Genomic DNA, 18,932 nt, shown 5'->3' on the forward strand with positions numbered 1-18,932 from the left:
TAAGAATATCTTGTGATTAAAGATAGTTCTGCATACCAGGAAAACAGAATGTTCCTTTTGTTCCACAAAATGGTTTTTAAGCTGCATTTCTTGAAATGGTGGAATTCAGTGTCAATAACAGAAAGGTGTAGTTACAAATGGTGAGAATTCCTGGTTGTTTCTTGGTCATTTTTGGACCTGACTGATGTAATAGATTTGACTAGCTACAAAACTAAAYTGGAATCTCATGCTTCTGAAACCTCAGGACTACTTGTTAGGACTGCTTGCATGACCCTCCTATAAAAGCATATGCTTGATTACTGGATATCATTATCAGTTTAATCCACTGAAGCCACCACATTTCCTCTCCACTTTTCAGTATTTCTGGCACAATTTCAGTTCTTGTCTATGGTTGTTTATTTTTTTCTCTCGCATAGTTATGCAGTGAGAGCAGCCTGGCAAGAAGGAGAGCAAATATTTGTCCTGAAAAATGCAAGACACAGGAAATTACAGCCACTCCTATATTTGCTAGATCGCATAAATTCCTGGTCTATAAGCATGGCTAGCTGGAAAAGGTGAATTTACATCAAATGTGTAGTGTTGTCTTTGCTTTTTCTAGTAGTGTTAATGACCTAGGAATTGTTCACAGAGTTACTRTAAAATTGATCACAGCAGCACAGAATATGCAACTGGGACTGCAGTTCTGTATTGGGGCAAAAATTGATTTCTATTACTGCAACAAAGGCTATCTCTGKTTTTTTTTAGCCACTTCAAAGAATAGAAAATGACGTAGAATTGCTTGGAGAACATCTTCCTGTAGGAGGTTTTACATACCCTCCCTCAGCCCATCCACCAACGTTGCCTCCCTCAGCTCCTCTTCAATTCTTAACCCATGATCCATTACACCAGGAGGTGTCATTCGGTGTAGTAAGTATTGTTTTATATGCTACATTCTCTTTCATATGGCATTAACATTCTTGATCTTTATTCTGTAGCACATTTTGTTGAAAAGTTACACTTCAGCAGTCGTATTCCATTATTGGAATAAGTGTGTACTGTGGTATTTTCTTGAAGCTTGTGTTAATCAAGTTAAGGGTAATTTAATTACACCAGCAAATTATTTGCAGTAACAGTATCTGCAGAGTGCATGACCATTTACTTAAAAAACTTTCCATGTCGTCACACAGAAACAGTGTGACTATTTTATTGCAGAAACTGGTTTGCACAGTTTAGAAAAACTGTTGTTAGTTTTAGTTGATTCTTTACCATATATTGAGTTTCCACAGCTCAGGAAAGCTAGAATGCTTTAAAAACAGTTATTCTCTTCAAGCAGTTGTAGAATGCTTCCGTAATTCAGATGACACCTTATATTATAAAGACACCATGTTATAAAGCTTGATTTAAGCCAGCTTTTGTGGGAACTACAGTAGGCAGTTCAACTGCAGCAGCAGAAAATAAAATTTAAAGTGGTGCGGCTTAAAGTCTGTGTTGAATTTTGTTGAATCATGTGCTTCTGTGGTGTGTCCAGTGGTGCACTTCTAGGATGTTTGTCTTGTACTTCAATCTGCTATTATRTTAGTTCTGAAATGGGTTACGGTTTTGTTGCTGTTGTTTTGTGTGGGTCACTTATTTAAAAAAAAAAACAAACGCCACCACCCTCACCCCCCTGCCTGTGTTGTGCTGGAAAAAATAGCTAGATCCCAACAGTAGATACTGAAATTTTTTCTTGTTTGATATGTGCATCAAGTTGTCAGAAGTTTTAGAGTCATACTGTTCTTTAAATTTTAAAGAGAATGAAATTGTAGGCTTTGTGGCTGCAGAATATACAGTTAGCTTGACTTTAGTTATTCTCCCTGAAATCACAGAACCCAGTCAAATGCTTGCTGCAGTTTTTAAAAARGGTTCAAGTTAGTGTCCACCATTTAAAAAAGTGTTCAACTTATTGTTAAACTAAAGGTGTACACAGATTTTCAATGAAGTTTTTTGGCACTRTGAGACTCTGGACACCAGGACACTCGAAATCTTCCATACACTGCTTGTATTTTACTCACTATGCTTGTTAGATGAATTAGTCACATATTTTGTTTGGAGTTAGACTTCCTTYATTTTTAAGTTCAGTTCTTAAAGTAGATAGGGAACATAATACCATTTTCTGCAGATTGCAGCATTAGTCCACTCTAATGCTTCATCTCTGTGTTCTTTATTGCAAAGGAACAGAACAGAGACATATTACAAGTAACTGTGTGGCCTTTTATGAAGTAAYAGCAATCTTCATAAAGCTTTATTTGTATTAATATTATAAGTGAATTGCTGCATTTCTGATTCTTTTTCATTCAGTGAGCACTACAGTTTCTAATTATACTTTTGGATTGGGGAATTTGCAAAGCAGTAAAATTAATATTTGGTAATTCTAGCTTGAGACTTCCAGCCAAAAGGAACCTGATTCTCTTGCACTGTGTTTATATTCATGTTAATTTTATGTAGGACCATGGCTACCTAATTTTATTTCCATTTTTAAAATAGCAGATTTTAATTTAGTTGTGGAGGGTGTTGGGCTTTTCTGCTTTCAAATTTCAAACATGGAAGAAGATAAGCATGGCAATGAAGAGTATTTTTTGTTTCAAAAAGAAGTTCCAAGACTTTCAAATGTAAATTCTATAGGGGTACATGAATTTCAGTTGTAGAAAACACAAAAAAAAAAATTAAAAAAAAAAAACGCAAAAAGCGCCCTAATTTATCCATGGAATGGATGCATGAAGCTTTAAGCTTGAGTGTCTGTCTAAGTAGGTCCAGCTGCAGAAACTGTACTGAAAAACTTTCCACATACACTTGAAAGGCTTAAAGTCTTAAAGCCTAAACGTAAATACATACCACTGCTTGAAAGTTAGGGATTTTTTTAAGAGGTTTTTAAAAAAATTCTCATTTTGAAGACTGTTTTAAGGGCTTCTTTATTCAACTGCATGTGCACAGGCCTGCGTAATAGCCCTTGGGCTTTTACATGTACAAGAGGGTCAGCATTTCATGTCCTGTAACTATATTGGCTGTAGACTAAAAACACAAGAACTGCAAGGATTTCTGTTATGTATTACCACTTTTTCACATGGACTTTGATGATTATGTACTGTAGATGGGAATAGTAATTTCAAATTGAGGCGAAATTTTGGATTTGAGCAGAGGCTGGGTTTTTTMGGTAATACTTTTTTGAAAGTGGATTTCAGTATTGCGGGTAGAGATTAGGTATAGAAGAGCTTGAATCGTGGGCTCACAGTGGGCTCACAGGATGAGGTTGGAAGGGAGATCACCTGGTCAAGCAGGGCCACCTGAAACTGGGTGTCCAGAACTATGTCCAGTCAGCTTTTGAGTGTCTCCAAGAAGGGGGACTCCACTACCTGCCTAGACACCTCTGCCTGTGCTCAGTCACCCTCACAGTAAAGAAGTGTTTGCTGATGTTCAGATGGAGCCTCCTGTGTTTCAGCCTGTGCCCAATGTCTCTGGTCCTGCCACTGGGCACCACTAAAAAGAGCCTGGCTCTGTCTTCTTTGCACCCTCCCTTCAGGTATTTATGTATAATTAGATTCCCCCAAGCCTTCTCTTCTCCAGGCTGATCAGGCTCAGCTCTCTCAGCCTTTTCTCACATGTGAGATGCTCCAGTCCCATCCTAGTGACCCTTTGCTGGACTCTCTCCAATATGTCCATGTCTCTCTTGTGCTGGGGAGCCCAGAACTGGACACAAGTTCCAGTTCCACWAGTTTCAGTTGAAGCTTATTTTCTTCTTTCTTGCAGCCTTACCCACCTTTTATGCCTCGAAGACTCACAGGGCGCAGCAGATACCGATCACAGCAGCCAATACCACCACACCCTTACCATCCCAGCCTATTACCTTATGTGCTGTAAGTGAAAAGTACATTTGCTTCCATGTAGGCTGTTAAGAAGTCAACAAGCATCTTGGCACTTTTTATGGTTAGACTCTGCCAGAGACCAGGCATGTTTGGTCTGTCTCAGAGGAAAACTTCCATTTCTGTGTAAACTTTTAAGCCTATTTTGAATAACCTACACCACTGTACAAGGAAAAATACAAGTGAACAGGTTTTGTCAAGGGTTGTTCTGTAGGTATTTTGAGGCACAATAACCACTTGTTTCTGAACTCTTCATAAAATCTTCAAGAAATTTCAAATCAGAGTTCTGGGATACTGTTACCAAGGCATGGTTACACTGTAGGATCAAGTTGTAGTAGTCTTCACTTATGGAGTAAATTAATTTGATTTGGTTCTTAATTGTAAAACACAAGGGTGGTAGCTTCTGTGATGTATTAGTCTTTGTTACCTGAAATGTTACTCTATTACAGCCATCAGATTTCTATTCTGCCTCTAATGAGCTGTTTCTGGAAATTATATGAAACAATTAATGTTTAGGAATTATCTGTAGTGTCTTATGGTAGATTCTCTGGGAGGGAGTTTGGGTCTATGACATGAGATGTATTAGTCTTCTGTGTTCTGTATTGGAAGCAAGAATTGAATGCTTGGAAAACAAAGATTTAAGTTTCTGGTGACAAAGGTGACATAGACAAGGAAATAATGGAACACTGACACCAGATCTGTACTTTCTCTCTGTGAAATGTCTGACGTGGCATGCAAATGGCACCAGAAATCTGATTYAGCAAGGTTGTTTGTATCTTGCAGTCTGAGAGTAGTGTAGCTTCTTGCCTGTCCACTGAGGACATGATGTGGCACAGTAATTCCTGATTCTGCTTTGTTGGTGCTTTAAATTTGTGATTTCTATGTCTGTGGACGAAGTKTTGACCCATGGTGCTGTCTTGGGCAGTAAAAAGATTTACTGAATATGCAACCAGAAAAACATTTCTCTGATCTATCTGAAGGGATTTTGCTTTAACAAATATCACACTACATGAGAAAGTGACTTTTTGCTTGCCRTCAGTATGCAAGCTTGTCTGGTGGCAAATCCTATTTATTTTCATTGTGTATTTTAGGCTTGCAGAAGTTGTGTTAGAGACCTAAATTAACTCAGCATTTCACTTTGATGGTCTTTTATCCACTTGAATATAACATATTTAAAAYCAGAATGTCAGTTTATTGTTAGTTTTATCTCTCCGTAACCTGTGATAACGAAGAGATTAGTTTTTGTAATAAAGCTGAACTTGATTGAAAGTGAAACATGCATGCAATTAAAAAATCAGCACTCCCAATATCAAAAYGTAGCAGACAAAGCTTTTTCCTGTGATTGTTCCACCTCAAATGTCTGTTCTTKACTTCAAATGTAACATTTTTGCCTCAGTTCTCCGAACATGTTGATTTGAGAGGCACTAAAAAGGTAACTTTACCTCTGCCAGATGTTTCTGTGCTTTCCTTCAGCAAGATGCTGAACCTTATCCTTGTTTGCTCTCATGGTAGATCAATGCTCCCAGTGCCACCTGCAGTTGGACCAGCTTTCAGCTTTGAGTTGGATGTGGAAGATGGAGAGGTAGAAAACTATGAGGTTGGTGTGTGAACTACAACTACCTTTAAAGAGCAGATGTTAGCTCAGACAATAAATTTTTATTATATTTTACTTTTAATCCTCATTTTGCCTTTCAAATAAATATAATGACTGTGAAGATAGAATCTGAAAACTTTTCAGATTTTTTTTTGCAATATTGGATATTAGAAGTGTTTAGCTTTCTTTCTTGTCTATTGCTTTTTGCCAGAATCCACGTTTCCAGGCTAGTAATCATTAAATTGTTAAGCTTTTATGTTCTACATGCTACTCTTCTTTAAAAATTGTGCTTGATTTTAAATACCAAACAGAAGTAAAGCACTTTCAAAAGAAAAGGGTAAGTTACTGGTTTTATGACTGTAACTTTCAGAATAGTTTCATTATCATAGGATTAATTAATTGAAATATTTATAAAACTACTTTACTGCCTTTACTTCTTGCCCTCAGGAGGGAATGGTAATTCAYATCTAGAGATGTAGCACCCTTTTAAATATCCTATATAATTATGGGGCTGTTCCAGCTGTTGTTCCTTTGCTGATTCTGAAGCTAATGGATTCCCTTTGATTTCTCTTGAGTCAGTTGTCACTAACCCTGATTTTTGCATCTCTTTGCTTGTGGTCCTCTTAAGATATTGATGTAGTTGCACATCTTCAGTTCAGCAACGAGCACTTCCGTTATAACRTCTGTGGTGGTTCTGAAGAAACGATGTGTTTTGAGAATTTAGGCCCCAGGTTCAGTAGTGTAAGAAATCAGTATAATTTTGCAGCTTTCACAGGGTATTTTCTGCGCATTGATTCTCTATCACATTTATAGTGATGTTTTTCCTAGGCCCCTCATGAAGGAGTGTGAGTTTAATGCACGACAGACTGCAAATTACWTACACGAGAGTATTTTAGTTGCAATACTTGGCTAACAAAAAATTAACATAAAAATTAGCAAAAAAGTGCTTAAAGTTTGTTGGTATATGTTTGTTTCTAGATTGARGGGAAAATCTCCATGTTTTAATTCAACTAGCCCAAGACATGAAGTSGAAATCATAAACTGTTCCCATTAAATTTATGATTTCTATCACAAGACCAGACTCACATACTCTTAGAAAGGACATGAGTTGATAGTTTTTTTGTGGTTACCAGCACTGTTAATTTCATAGCAGAGTGAGGGGATCCCTCAGAAGCAACTTACTTACTGAGCTGTGCATGCAGTTACTGGACTAGCTGGAAGTTGGGTCCTTGGGAAGTAGGTTTTGAAATGCTAAAGGTAATAATATCTTCCATAATTACAAAGATGGTTACGTTCTAAAAGACTTTCCAAGGAGCTTGTATTGTATGGGAGAACTAAAGCTCTAAATATTTCATGATAGAAGGATGTTTTGTGTTATCAGCTGGCGTAGTGAGATATGATGGTAGCCCCAATACTAATGGAACCAGGGCTGTTTGCTCAGAGTATTTTTAAATGTCTAGTTTCCATGTTTTGCAGGCACTRCTGAATTTGGCAGAACGTCTGGGAGAAGCCAAACCACGGGGATTAACAAAAGCAGACATTGAGCAGCTTCCATCTTATAGGTTCAATCCAAACAATCACCAGTCAGAGCAGACATTGTAAGTATATTGGTCTCTTTCAAAGATCCGTAATTTAGGTGGCTTGATTTTCATTTCTTCAATTTGCAGTCTCAGCTAGGTCAGAAGAGCAAGAATACTTGCTTTGTTATGTGAAAGCACAGTAAATTTAAAAAGCAAAAAAAAAACGCCATGAAACCCCACAGAGTCAATTCTGAGTTTAGGTTGTCAAATGTAGATGACTGTAGCTACTGAAAGAGTAAAATAGCTACTGTGTCGCAGTCATACCGGTAAGGTTTTGTATGGAATTGCATATTTGTTGTTCTTACATAGCAGTTACATTTGAACTTTATTGTCTTTTTTAGATGTGTGGTGTGCATGTGTGATTTTGAGTCAAGGCAGCTACTTAGAGTCTTACCCTGTAACCACGAGTTCCATGCCAAGTGTGTCGATAAATGGCTGAAGGTAAGAAAAAGTAATCCCATCCTATATTGAATTGATTATTTAGGAGAGGGTGGGGATATTTTGCTTTTCCACTTCATTCCATCTTGTTTCATGTTTCTGATACTTAGGCTAGAAATGCCAGCACAGTAGAAGCACTGCCTAGATAGGATATTCCGCTAATAATTGATGAAGATTGCAATTTTTTTGCAATCTTCGGCACAAGTGGAAATGAAAATAAAAACAATTATTTTCATTGACAGCTCTTACTGTGTTTTCCATTTGCTTAAAACAATAACTGAATTKGAGTAATACATGACATTAAAGAAGACTTGAAAATAAGTAAATAATATAGGAGGTTTGATACAGAGTATCATGATGATGGTGACTCAACTGTTTTTCCGAGCTTGCCTAGAAAGAATGAGTACCAACACCTTTTCTTCCCCACTTTGCTATTAATATTAGTTTCTGTGGCTAATAAAATGGTTTACATGTGTATGTTTATTTGTATGCATATACACAGGAATGTAATATACACATACAAATAGAATTATTTACCCATCTGAGAGAATTTGCGCAAAAAAGAATGGCTTAAGAATCAGGACAACCCAGTAAGAGCAGAATGAATAGCAGCCACACAGAAGGTACAAAGAACAAGAAATACAGGTAGATTATGGCAGGAYACATTTAGCCACATCTACTGCCAGCAATGTATTGATTCCCATCTTGCCTCAGTTTTTTCACTATTTTRTTCTATTCAGCTTTAATCCATTTAGTCTGTTGTGTAGAACAATGGAAACTGCAATGATCCTATGTTGATACRGTCCCTAGAGAACAACAGATGGTGTTTGTTGTTTTGGAAAAAGAAATGAAAACCCCTTGCCTTTCTGATTTCATAAATATGGTATTGTATCATAGTCAAGTGCTAAAATATGCAGTGCAGAGAATGAAGAAATCAAGTTAATATCGACAGCATTTCTTTGGCTAACAAGAGARCAGGAATAATGAGAAAGATTTGAAAAAGTGAGAGATTAAATTGCTCTTTGGCTACAGTACCTAGGTAGTATAAGTCTAAAGCTTTTACAAAACCTAGGGCTAGTGTRAATATTTCTGCCGAAGTGCTCATAACTTTGAGTAGAAATGGTCCAAAAGTGTCTGAAYCGATGTACGTGTTCAAGAATCAGCAAGAGTAATCTAAACACCTGGTTGTTTTATTGTGCTGTTAAAAAGCCACATGCTCACATCCCATGTTATATTATCAGTTTCTCTCTGCTAGATGTATGTGGTTTTATTTACTTACTATAAATTAGGAGTAGACTATGTATATATATATATATATATATATATATGTGTGTGTGTGTGTGTGTGTGTGTGTATATATATATATATATATATATATATATACACACACACACATAATCTCGAAGTGGTGTTCTTCAGTGTCCCCCTCCTCTCCCTCCTCTTCTCAAGCAGCATTCACACTATATGTGTCAATCTTTCGTTGCACGAAACTTTCTAATCAGTTTTGGTGTGGAATTTGACTATCCTGGGTTAGTATTCTCTGCATTTTATCAAAAACAACCAACCAAACACAAAAATCCCAAAACCATAATAAAAACGTAAAGAAACCCCAAACTTACAAAAAAAACCGAGAAAAATAACGTTTGACACAGCCTGTTACATAGTGGATGCTGTAGGTTTATTATATAGACTTCTTAAAAGCCAGTTCTTTCCAGGCTATTAATGCAAAAAAATATACCTCTGATTCAGAGAACCCCTGATGTGCAGATATCTGGAAGTTAGAACATGTCAGGAAAGTATCATGCATGCTTGTCCTGTTCTTAATGTTCTTTCTTACCTGACATTGCACTCAGGAGTCAGACAAGGGTGTTGAGTTAAACTTTTTTGGGACTCAGCTTGGTACTTTTTAAAATTAAGAGTTAGTCCTTTCAGCAGATAATGAACTGGCAATAGAACCGCAAAGTGAAAAAAGTAGATTTAGTTTAGTGTATTTTCATAATCATAGATATACTGTGGTAGCAGTGAAATAGTTCTGACGATGTGCTTGTCCYATCTTAGAAGCAGAATTTTCTAACAGGTCTGCATATGTGATATTTTCTAAAGACTGTCTTTAGAGTGAGGTGTAAGTTGTGCAATGAAAATATAGAGGGGTCCAGTTAAAGCTACTAAAACTGCTTACATTGATGTTGTTATTCCAGAGCTGAGTGCGAAATGAGATAGACAAGGCTGAACCATCCTAGTGTAGGATCACTAAGACAATACTTCTACACCATGTATGTTCAGTTACAGTGATACCAAGGTGTATATGATAATAAAGATTATTTTGCTTTGCTGTAACAAGTTAYCTGTAACCACCAGTGTGTTTTAGTTACAGCCTCTGTCTAAACTTGGTTGCAGCTGAGAATCCAACATCTGGAAGTGATGATAACTGGGAAATATTTTGTGCTTTTGTTCTTCAGTTTTGCTTCTGTTCATTGCTTTATGAATTTGAGAACTTTTTTTTTATATCATGATTGTACAATTWTGTCCACATCAGATTAATTCACATCATCCAGCCAACATCATATTGATAAATTCCRCAGGGGGAAGTAAAAATTATAGCTTTGAGTACTTGTAATGTTATTCCACAAAGTAGAAAAACATTATCCGTTTATCATTATTTTTCAGTGGTTTAATCTCATTTCTTTGAAGAGAGTATCTAGGACTCTTTCTAGACCTGTGGARTCAAATTGATTATTTTTGAGGTTTCATTGTATGCCACTTTAGTGAAAGATTTAGGTAAAAAGTTAGTGATTCAATATGATTACCCAAAAAATATTATTCTTGGGCTGTCTGTTAGAGATGACAAAGAAGGAAAAGTCTGTCTAAACAAGTTTTTTGTTTTGTATGCTTGGAATTATTGACACTAATATCGTWTTAGGTAGTGTGAGCAAGTAAGAGGAAAAGTTCTGTAACAGTGCATTAGTTTGCCCACTTTAGCTAAAATACTTCCCTATTTAAGCAAGATTGAAGACTTACGAAAGATGTTATACAGTGGAGGAAACTATAGAACTAAAAGGAGGGAGGTTATCCTTTTACTTTTTGTAGTATTCCCAGTTCTCATACTTCACTGTATTTGGCTGCTTCTTACCCTATCCTCTAGTCAAATATGAATACACGAGAAATGTGTTCTATAAAATAAAAGTCATCATTCCAGAGGAAAGTTTGACATCATGGCCTGCCTTCATGCTGAGGGTTTAGAACAAACTAAAGAGGACAACTTGCCTTTATATTTAACATTCTGATTCAAAATGCTGTATATATGAGAAAAGATGAACTGTAACTATACTTCAGCTTATTTCTGGTGGACTAACACCAAAGTTGTGCAGTGGTTTTTACAGGATTCTAGTAGCCCTAATAGTTTCATTTTTCTAAATGCATTTCACTAACTAAATTTCTACAAAATACATATATAAATCAATTCATTGTGCAGCACTCTCTAATTACAGTATAAAATTAAGTCTGCTGGAAGACTGGCAAGTTAGAAGGTCGATATTACAATATTATGTCCCCCTTACTCCTCTTTTGGTGCCAAAGAGTCATATTAAATGCCAGGAAGGGGAAATTCATTGCGAGAAAGACACAGGAATGCAACTAAATTTAAAGCAGATGCTCATGTAAGATCTTGAAAAGTTACTTAAAAAGCAGTAGTGTGGAGTCCATGAGTATTCATTTTGTTGTTGCACCATAGTAGATCTATTTCTGCATTTCCTATCAGGAAATTACTCTGACTGAATGCTGATCTGGTGGTGCAAGTGGTTGTTACTTCAATGTCAGTCTAAGTGAATAGTTTTTGATTAATTAATCCACCAAATAATGAAAAACATCGCTGTTTAAAATAAACATTGTATCAGCCAGATTGTATTTAGAGTCATGCACATAAATTGAAGTGGTCGAGTGAAGATGTTGTCCTCAAGTATATTTTGAAACTGCTACTGAAAGAGAGAGAAGTAAAGTTTTAATTGATATTCCAATCCATGATTTACAGAAATTACAAAGCAATAAAAATTATGGACAGTGATAACAACTGACAGTAGAATAATTGATAGGAAAAATACACCCTCARTTCAACTTCCATTATTGAATGATATTTTTCAGTGTTAAATAACATATTACTTTTACTGGATTTAGTTATTGTTTGGATTTTAAATGTGTGATAAAAAATTCTGACTTTTGGCCTACAGCATCATATTTCTTGATGTTCTTCACTTATATTTTCATTGAAAAATCTGGTTTCCTTAGAAGACTTGGAGTAAACAGTGGTTGGTCCTGCAGTTTTGGTAACTATGAAATAGAGAATTTGGGACAGGGATGAGTTCTGTTCTCTCTTCCCTTTGCAAGGGAAGTATTGACTCACAGATGTTACATATTGTGTGGGGCTTTTCCTCATCATTTGCTAGAATTAAATCATTTGAAAAGGGGAATGAGAAGGCAGGAATACTTTCCCAGTAGCTTAAGGAATATTACTTCTCATCTGTCTTATTTTTAAAGAAGCTGCAAAAGTAAATGAGTCACAGGAAATATTTTCAGTGTATGCTTTACTAAAGAGYTAAATCTAGGCCTGCTGGTGTGTGTTCCTTGAATAATACCCACTTGGTTGGGTCATCTTCTCTTTGTTTAATTTTTTTTTTATTCCACTTGCCCTTTATTAAAACCCCTCCCTTTTTCCCTGGTTTGCTTTCAGCTTTGACCAAGTCTATATGATGTTTTAATATAATRATAACTGAATAAACAGTTTGATGTCATTTCTGCTCAGCAGAGTTTGTGGACAACATGACATCCTCACACAAGATGGTTATTTGCAGCTCAAGGTGTCTCAATTTGTCATGGTGGGTTTCTGTATAGMATAGAGTACAGGTTGCTAATTGCATCCATCTGATTACCATGTACTGCGGCTGTGAATCTGTATTAATGAAACTGCCATCACTTAGCTAGAGCCTTATCTGTTGTCTTGCTTTGTCTCAAAAGATAAAAGGCATAGTTATTTTTTTGTAAATGTAATTTTGAATTGGTAAACTCTCCACACTACTCAAACATAATGAAACAAACAAAGACAAGGAATAAGGACATTCTGTCTTCTGTTGAATTGCTCCTCAGCAGTCACAGATGTCAGTGTCACACACACAKTACCTTAACGATGTATTTGTCAGTCTAGTTAACCCTCTTTTGTTTTTTCTGGTTTTACAGGCAAATCGTACATGCCCGATTTGTAGAGCTGATGCTTCGGAAGTGCATCGTGATTCAGAATGACCAATCTAAGAGCACAAATCTGGTTTGGATGTTTCTGGTCACATGTATATATGAACTCTATTGAACTTACCCATGTGGCTTCCAGCCTACCCTTTACACAAAAGGGTCAATGGACCTTACTTTGCACTGTGTGACTTAATCAATTATAAAGCTTATAACTAGTCTTCACAGTTATGGGATTGTTATACTAACAAGTGTGATTGGAACTCCAAAGATTTTTTTTAGCTTAATTTTGTGTGTGCACTAACATTCCCTGGGTTTTGTGTGATCATTCCGAATATTGCTGCGAGATTACTGTGGATGTGATCTTTTAGCATGTGCTTTTATATAAAAGAAAAAGAAAAAAAAAAGTGGTAGCTCCAAACAATATAGCAATCTACCTTATATAGAGCCTTCAGATACTGTGAGTGGGGATGATGGGTGTGTTTGTTTGCCTGTGAGAGGGTGAGCGAAGTGTGCTTGTGACTGGGTGTGCGTGTGTGTCTGAGAACCTATATACCAGCATGTACTGAGTACGTATGTGTGTAGTAATAATTATGCTGCAATGTATAATCTTGTGTGTTATTTAAACAGTACTAGTACTGTACACTGGTTCCTTTCCTTGTGTTTGCAGTTGCACACTGAATGCGATGGGTGCAGCAATTACATTTAGTATTTCCTCCCCAACATACTTACAGGTGTAAAGACCTTTCTACCTACTATTCAAGCAGCTGTTGTGCTTCCCCTTCATTGGAGRCTTTCAGTGTGTACCACTAAAGAATGCATTGATTGTTCATACATGAGTAAYCTTGGGGGTTTTATCATATGTTACAAAGCCTGGATTCTTCAATGGCTGATTTACAAGTTACTTTATCAATTTAGAGTTGCAATAGCGCATTTAGCAATATTGATGTTTTCAATTGCTAATATTAATATCAATGTTTTTCTGTTTTCCTTTTAACTTTTTCTAGCTGGGTTTACCAGCTACGTGTTTCTTCCATGAAAGGAAGCAGAAAGTACACTGGGGGTCTTGTGGAATAGCTCTTAACTTTTGGCYGTTGTACTCGCCAAGGACATCATCTTTTAGCTTACAAACATTGGCTTTATTCACATACTTTCTTTGTCATCTRCAAGGGAGTTTGTATGTAACTAAAATAACTTGTAAAAGGTTACAATTTTATTCCTGCAACTTCATTAATAAAATACAGTTTTTAGCATTTCTCAGAGAAGTAGAATTTCATATTTTTTTCACCTTATCACAAGGGGAGGTAGGTTTTGGTCATTAACCGCAGAATTCAGTTGCCCTGATGCTGCTTCTTTCCCTTCCTTATTTCATGATGAGGGTAATAGGAAGAAGGAACTCCCTCGGTTTTTGCAATCAAGTTTCCAGAGCGCTCCATTATAGGAGAAATTTGGAACACTTTCTACAACAGTGCTGTGAAATAGATGGGGATAATCTCTATTCAAGTGCTCTGAATAATACTTTGTTTGGGTCATTGAAAAAATTAGCTTTCTTTATAACATTCATCCTGTTAACATCTCTGATATGTTCTAGCAAAATATTTAGGTCTGTATATATCACAGTTATTAAAAGGATGCACTTTTTGCAGTGAAGCTCTTCTCATAAATTCAGTGTCATTACTTTGGTTGCAGCAGCACAAGTGGCACAATTACCAGTATTGCTACAACTTGCTGCAAGTCTCAGCTTTAAGTTTATACTTTATCATTTCTGATGCTTTTGTATGCTGCTATGCTTTAGTATCAGTTAAAATTTCAAACAGTGTTAGATGTTCTCCGTGCTGGTTTTTCTCTTCAAAGATTTTACAGACCAGTCGCAGCTCTTGATGCAGCTAAATAAAAGCACAATTTTGCCCTGTTTCAGATGTTTTTTCTGTCTGTTTAGTTATGCAGATAGTTCTCAAAAACAGTGAAGCTTTCCATGCCTGTCCTTACTTAGGAACACTAAATACACAAAAATTCTGTTACATCCACTTCAAAATATTAGAATTTCTCCTCTCTTCCAGTGGAGTTAAAAAATAGGCTTTTCACAATAGCACCTAGCAGGTTAAATTACATGTAATAAAATTTATTTTTTTAACAAATAAAATCATGTTGTTTAAAAAGCATATGCCACGTATGTCTTACAAAACTTAGGCTCTTTTATATAACTGCAAAAGAAAAAAAATCCGTGTGTACAGATTTAAACATGACTAACATTTCTGTGTTAGTATTCAGTTCAAAGCATGGAAAGAGGGTACTTTTTCTAAACTTGATACAAGTGAACAAGACACATCCTTCTGAAGCYGAGAGAAAATAGTTCTCTTTCTGGAACTGGAGAAATGTCCCTTTTTCCCCCCACTAAAATTCAGTGGGACAGTGGGAGATCTAGGAGATGGAGGATCTAAGTTGGTAAAATCCTGCAATTAATAGTTGCACTGTTACGGCTCATCTCTTCTGGAATGGTTCTTTGATTTGCATGGATGAATGTGGACTTGCTTCCCGTGGRTAGTGTGTACAAAGAGCACACGTGCTTCTGTTCTGAATCAGCTCAGACAGACTACAACCACATCCTCTGTGGTGGCTGTCAAGGGCAGGGGATTTACATTCAGCTCTTAACTGCCATGTATTATGCACAGCTGCCGTGGTGCCTGACAGCACCTGAGTTCAGCAACACTTCTTTTATGTTCATTGCCTTTCTGCCATCCACTGACTCTTTCTTCTCCAAAAAAATAAGCAGAAACACCCAACCTCTAATATATGTTTGCTTTATCATATTGGCACTGCTGTGTTTTTTTGCATAAACTGTCAATTTAATTTGACATTTTGATGGATATCAAGGCCTACAGATAATCCCAGGGTCTCATTTTTTGGCTTTCTTTAGAAAAAGAGCTAAGGCCATGTGTTGTATGTCATTTTGTACAGGCTCCTGAATGTGACTTCACAGCTGTTTATACAATGCATAATACTTGGGATGAGATTTACCAACTGTTTTAATTTTAATTGTAGAAAACAGTTTCAACTGAGTTATCTTTGGGCCTTCTTAAAAGCTGTGGTTTTTTCCTTTGGTACATTGTTACCTCATTTTGCTACTTGTGTTTCAGACTTTCTAATTATTCGAAAGCTTATGGGTTTTGTTGGAATCATATTTTGTTAAGTGTTTTCTTTAAATCATATGCTATTGTATCATTTAACATGTAGTTTTAAATGTATTATAAATATCTGTAACCAAATCATTTGAAGGCTTGATAAATTTTTAACAAAATTTGTACATTTTTTATGAGAGTTACTAGTAATGCTTTACTAGGTAGTGCAATGAATTTTTATTTTTAATCCCTGTGCCCAATTTTGGAGTTGAGAGAGTTGTTCGGTAATAAATGTATGATGTACACTTACACAGTTTTGTCCTGTTCTTTCTCTGAAGGGTGTATTATTTTCTTTTGTTACTGGGCATGTTTCTGTGAATGATCATGCAAATTGAAATATTATTGGCAACAGTCGCTTATGTTGTAGGGGGACGTTTTGCCACTTTAACTACAGCATACAACATCTTTTGTGCTGAGAGCATGTAAGAAGCTGATACAAAACGCTGTACAATAATTTTGAGAGTGTAAGAACTCAGTGTACACAAAACCTTACCTAAAAGGTCAGCTTTCTAAAGATCTTACTTAGAAGAAAATTTGCAGGAATGAAGGTGCTCCTTAGGTGTCCTATTTGCACTGTGTATCAGCTGAAGATGTGTTAAACTTTCGCAGTGCCCCAACAGTGGTAAGAGATGCATTCTGAATTATAATGAGTTTGACTGATGAGCCAGGGTCGTCTGAGAAGCTGGTAGTGAAACAAAACAACAACATCATCAAATCAGTTTTGTGATTTTGGTTTTAAGATAAAGTAAATTAAGTTGACAAATGTAGTTACTTAAGAGGTTTTCATTTACATGGGACATTTAGTAGCTGCAACAATAGGTGTTCTTGGTACTCAGATGTATTTGAAGGTTCATTTGTGCTTTTGAGAATTCTTATGCAGGTTCACACATCTTTAGTATTTGGGAGACACTGGAAAMGAAAAAGGTTGCAAAGCTGCATTTTGTGCATGCAAATGTAGTGCAGAGCTGCTTCCAGGATCATCAGTAGTTTGGCCATGACATTCAGTCCCAGCCTGAAGAGCAGATTTGCCCTCTTCTTTGTCACAGTATCTCACCCTCTTCCTCAACCTGTGCAGTGTCTCTCTTTGCTGATSCTGTGTTATCACTGCCTGTGAGTCTCCTGGTGTTCTCAATAATCAGCTGACAATTTCTGTTGCTAATTTCTAGTCAGTCATATCACTGCCACTAGATGCTGCATCCTTGTACTCTTTTGTGGTCCTTTTTTCCTGTCTTGCTTTCATCCATTGGCTGCAACKCTAGTTTCTCCATCTTGTGTGTCTGCTGTAACCATCCTTCCCSCGCAGCTCACACTGTGGTGCACAAGGCCACGTGACTTTCAAGTGTGGTGTTGCATTGCAACTTACCCATTATTTGCATGCCCATAGTGTTTATCAACTGATTTAGGAATGACAGCATGCTTTAGAATAGATGGAGTTCCTCATTTCTTGTTTAGTCTTACGTGTGCCATAGATGGGCTTGGCTTTTCAGGGACAGTGACATTGCTGCAGCTTTTGTCCAATTCGAGCCTTTGCTAACCTTGGTAGATTTAGGTGGCTTTATTTAACATCATAAGGATATTCCCCTGTCAGTGATTCTTTGAGGAGCCAAGGGACGCTTCCAAATCAACTGTCCTTATCCTTACAGGAGACTTCAACTTGCCATAAATAAACTGGGAGCATCACACAGCTGGTACAACCCATGTTATAACATTCTTAAAAAACCTTGGTGACAGCTTTATAGAAGTTAACGGARCCAACTTGGAAAAATTCCTTCCTCAATCTTGTCAGCAGAGAGGATCTCATGAGTGGAGATCAGTGACTGTCTTGGCCACAGTGAACATAAAGTGATTGAGTTTAAAATCTCTGTTGATGGGAGAAAAAGTGCCAGCAAAATCTCCGCTCTGGACATGAGGAGAGTCGAGCTCAGGGAACTAGTAAATAAAATCCCCTGGTAGAATATTTGGGCAGTTGCTGGAGTTCATCAGTGCTGGTCACTTTTTAAACATCACCTCTGCGGGCAYAGGAACATGCAATTCCTAAATGCTGGAAGCCAGGCAGGTGAAGCAGGAAGCTTGGCTGAGTAGGGATGTTCTCTTGAAAATAAAGCAAAAAAGGAAGGTGCTCAGTGGAAGTAAGATCAGGTAACAAGGGGAGAATGGAGAGATGCTGCTTCCCACTGTAGGGAGAAAATTCGTGCAGCCAAAGCTCAACTGGAGTTGATGTGGGAGACAATTAAAAAGAGTTTTTTCAAATRTATTAATGGCAAAAGGCAGTGTAGAAATAACATTGGCCCGTTACCAGATGAGGRTGGTCACCTCACAAACAGGGACAGGGACAAGGCAGAGGCATTTAATGCATTCTTTGCCTCTGTCTTCAACATGGATGAYRGACCAAGGGGGTTTCAGTGCCCTGAGCTGGAGGACCATGACTCCAAGAAGGAGCAGTTTCCTGTTGATCCTGAACTTGYGCAAGATCTGCTGCTCCAGCTGGATCCCTTCAAATCTGTGGGGCCTGATGGGATTCAGTAATCCTCAGGCAGCTGGTAATGTCATCACAAAGCCTCCATGGTTTTTGAGCAGTCTTGGGAATCTCAAGAGGTTCCAGCTGACTGGAAGCTGGTGAATGTTATGCTAATTGTCAAGAAGGAAAAGAAGGAAGAAACTGGAAACTACACTGAAGTGTCACTTCAGTGCCCAGTAAAATTGTGGAAAAGATTATTCTGGGAGTACTGAAAAACACCTGGAAGACAACCCAGTCATTAGTCTCAGCCAGYACGGCTTCATGAAGGGAAAGCCCTGCTTGTCAAACCTGATTTCATTCTACAACAAGGTGGCCCACCTAGATACCCAAGGGAAGCCAGCTGATGTAGTCTTTTTGGATTTCAGTAAAGYTTTCAGTATTGWCACTCACAGATCCTTTTGGACAAAACATCCAGCCCACAGCTGTATAAACACATCATGGAGTGGGTGAGCACCTGGCTCAGGGGTTGGACACAAAGGGTCACAGTGAATGGGGTGACATCAGGATTATGACCTG

General features: G+C 37.3%; 1 protein-coding gene across 4 annotated transcripts in view; it reads left to right on the plus strand.

The window, feature by feature from the left end:
* Window positions 1–16,138, plus strand: part of RNF38 (ring finger protein 38) — a 101,251-nt gene extending 85,113 nt beyond the window's left edge. For all 4 annotated transcript variants that reach the window (XM_057373077.1, XM_057373079.1, XM_057373081.1 and 1 more), the window contains 6 exons: window positions 745–906; window positions 3,763–3,869; window positions 5,388–5,472; window positions 6,946–7,067; window positions 7,391–7,490; window positions 12,714–16,138. In XM_057373077.1, coding sequence (XP_057229060.1) covers window positions 745–906; window positions 3,763–3,869; window positions 5,388–5,472; window positions 6,946–7,067; window positions 7,391–7,490; window positions 12,714–12,776 — 639 coding nt within the window. In that variant the 3' untranslated portion in view covers window positions 12,777–16,138. The remainder of the gene's footprint in view (window positions 1–744; window positions 907–3,762; window positions 3,870–5,387; window positions 5,473–6,945; window positions 7,068–7,390; window positions 7,491–12,713) is intronic.
* Window positions 16,139–18,932: the final 2,794 nt, after the last annotated feature.

Source organism: Malurus melanocephalus, unplaced genomic scaffold (genome assembly GCF_030028575.1).
Source record: "Malurus melanocephalus ecotype Western Australia unplaced genomic scaffold, MMel_1.1 scaffold_184, whole genome shotgun sequence".
Taxonomy (NCBI): Eukaryota; Metazoa; Chordata; class Aves; order Passeriformes; family Maluridae; genus Malurus; species Malurus melanocephalus.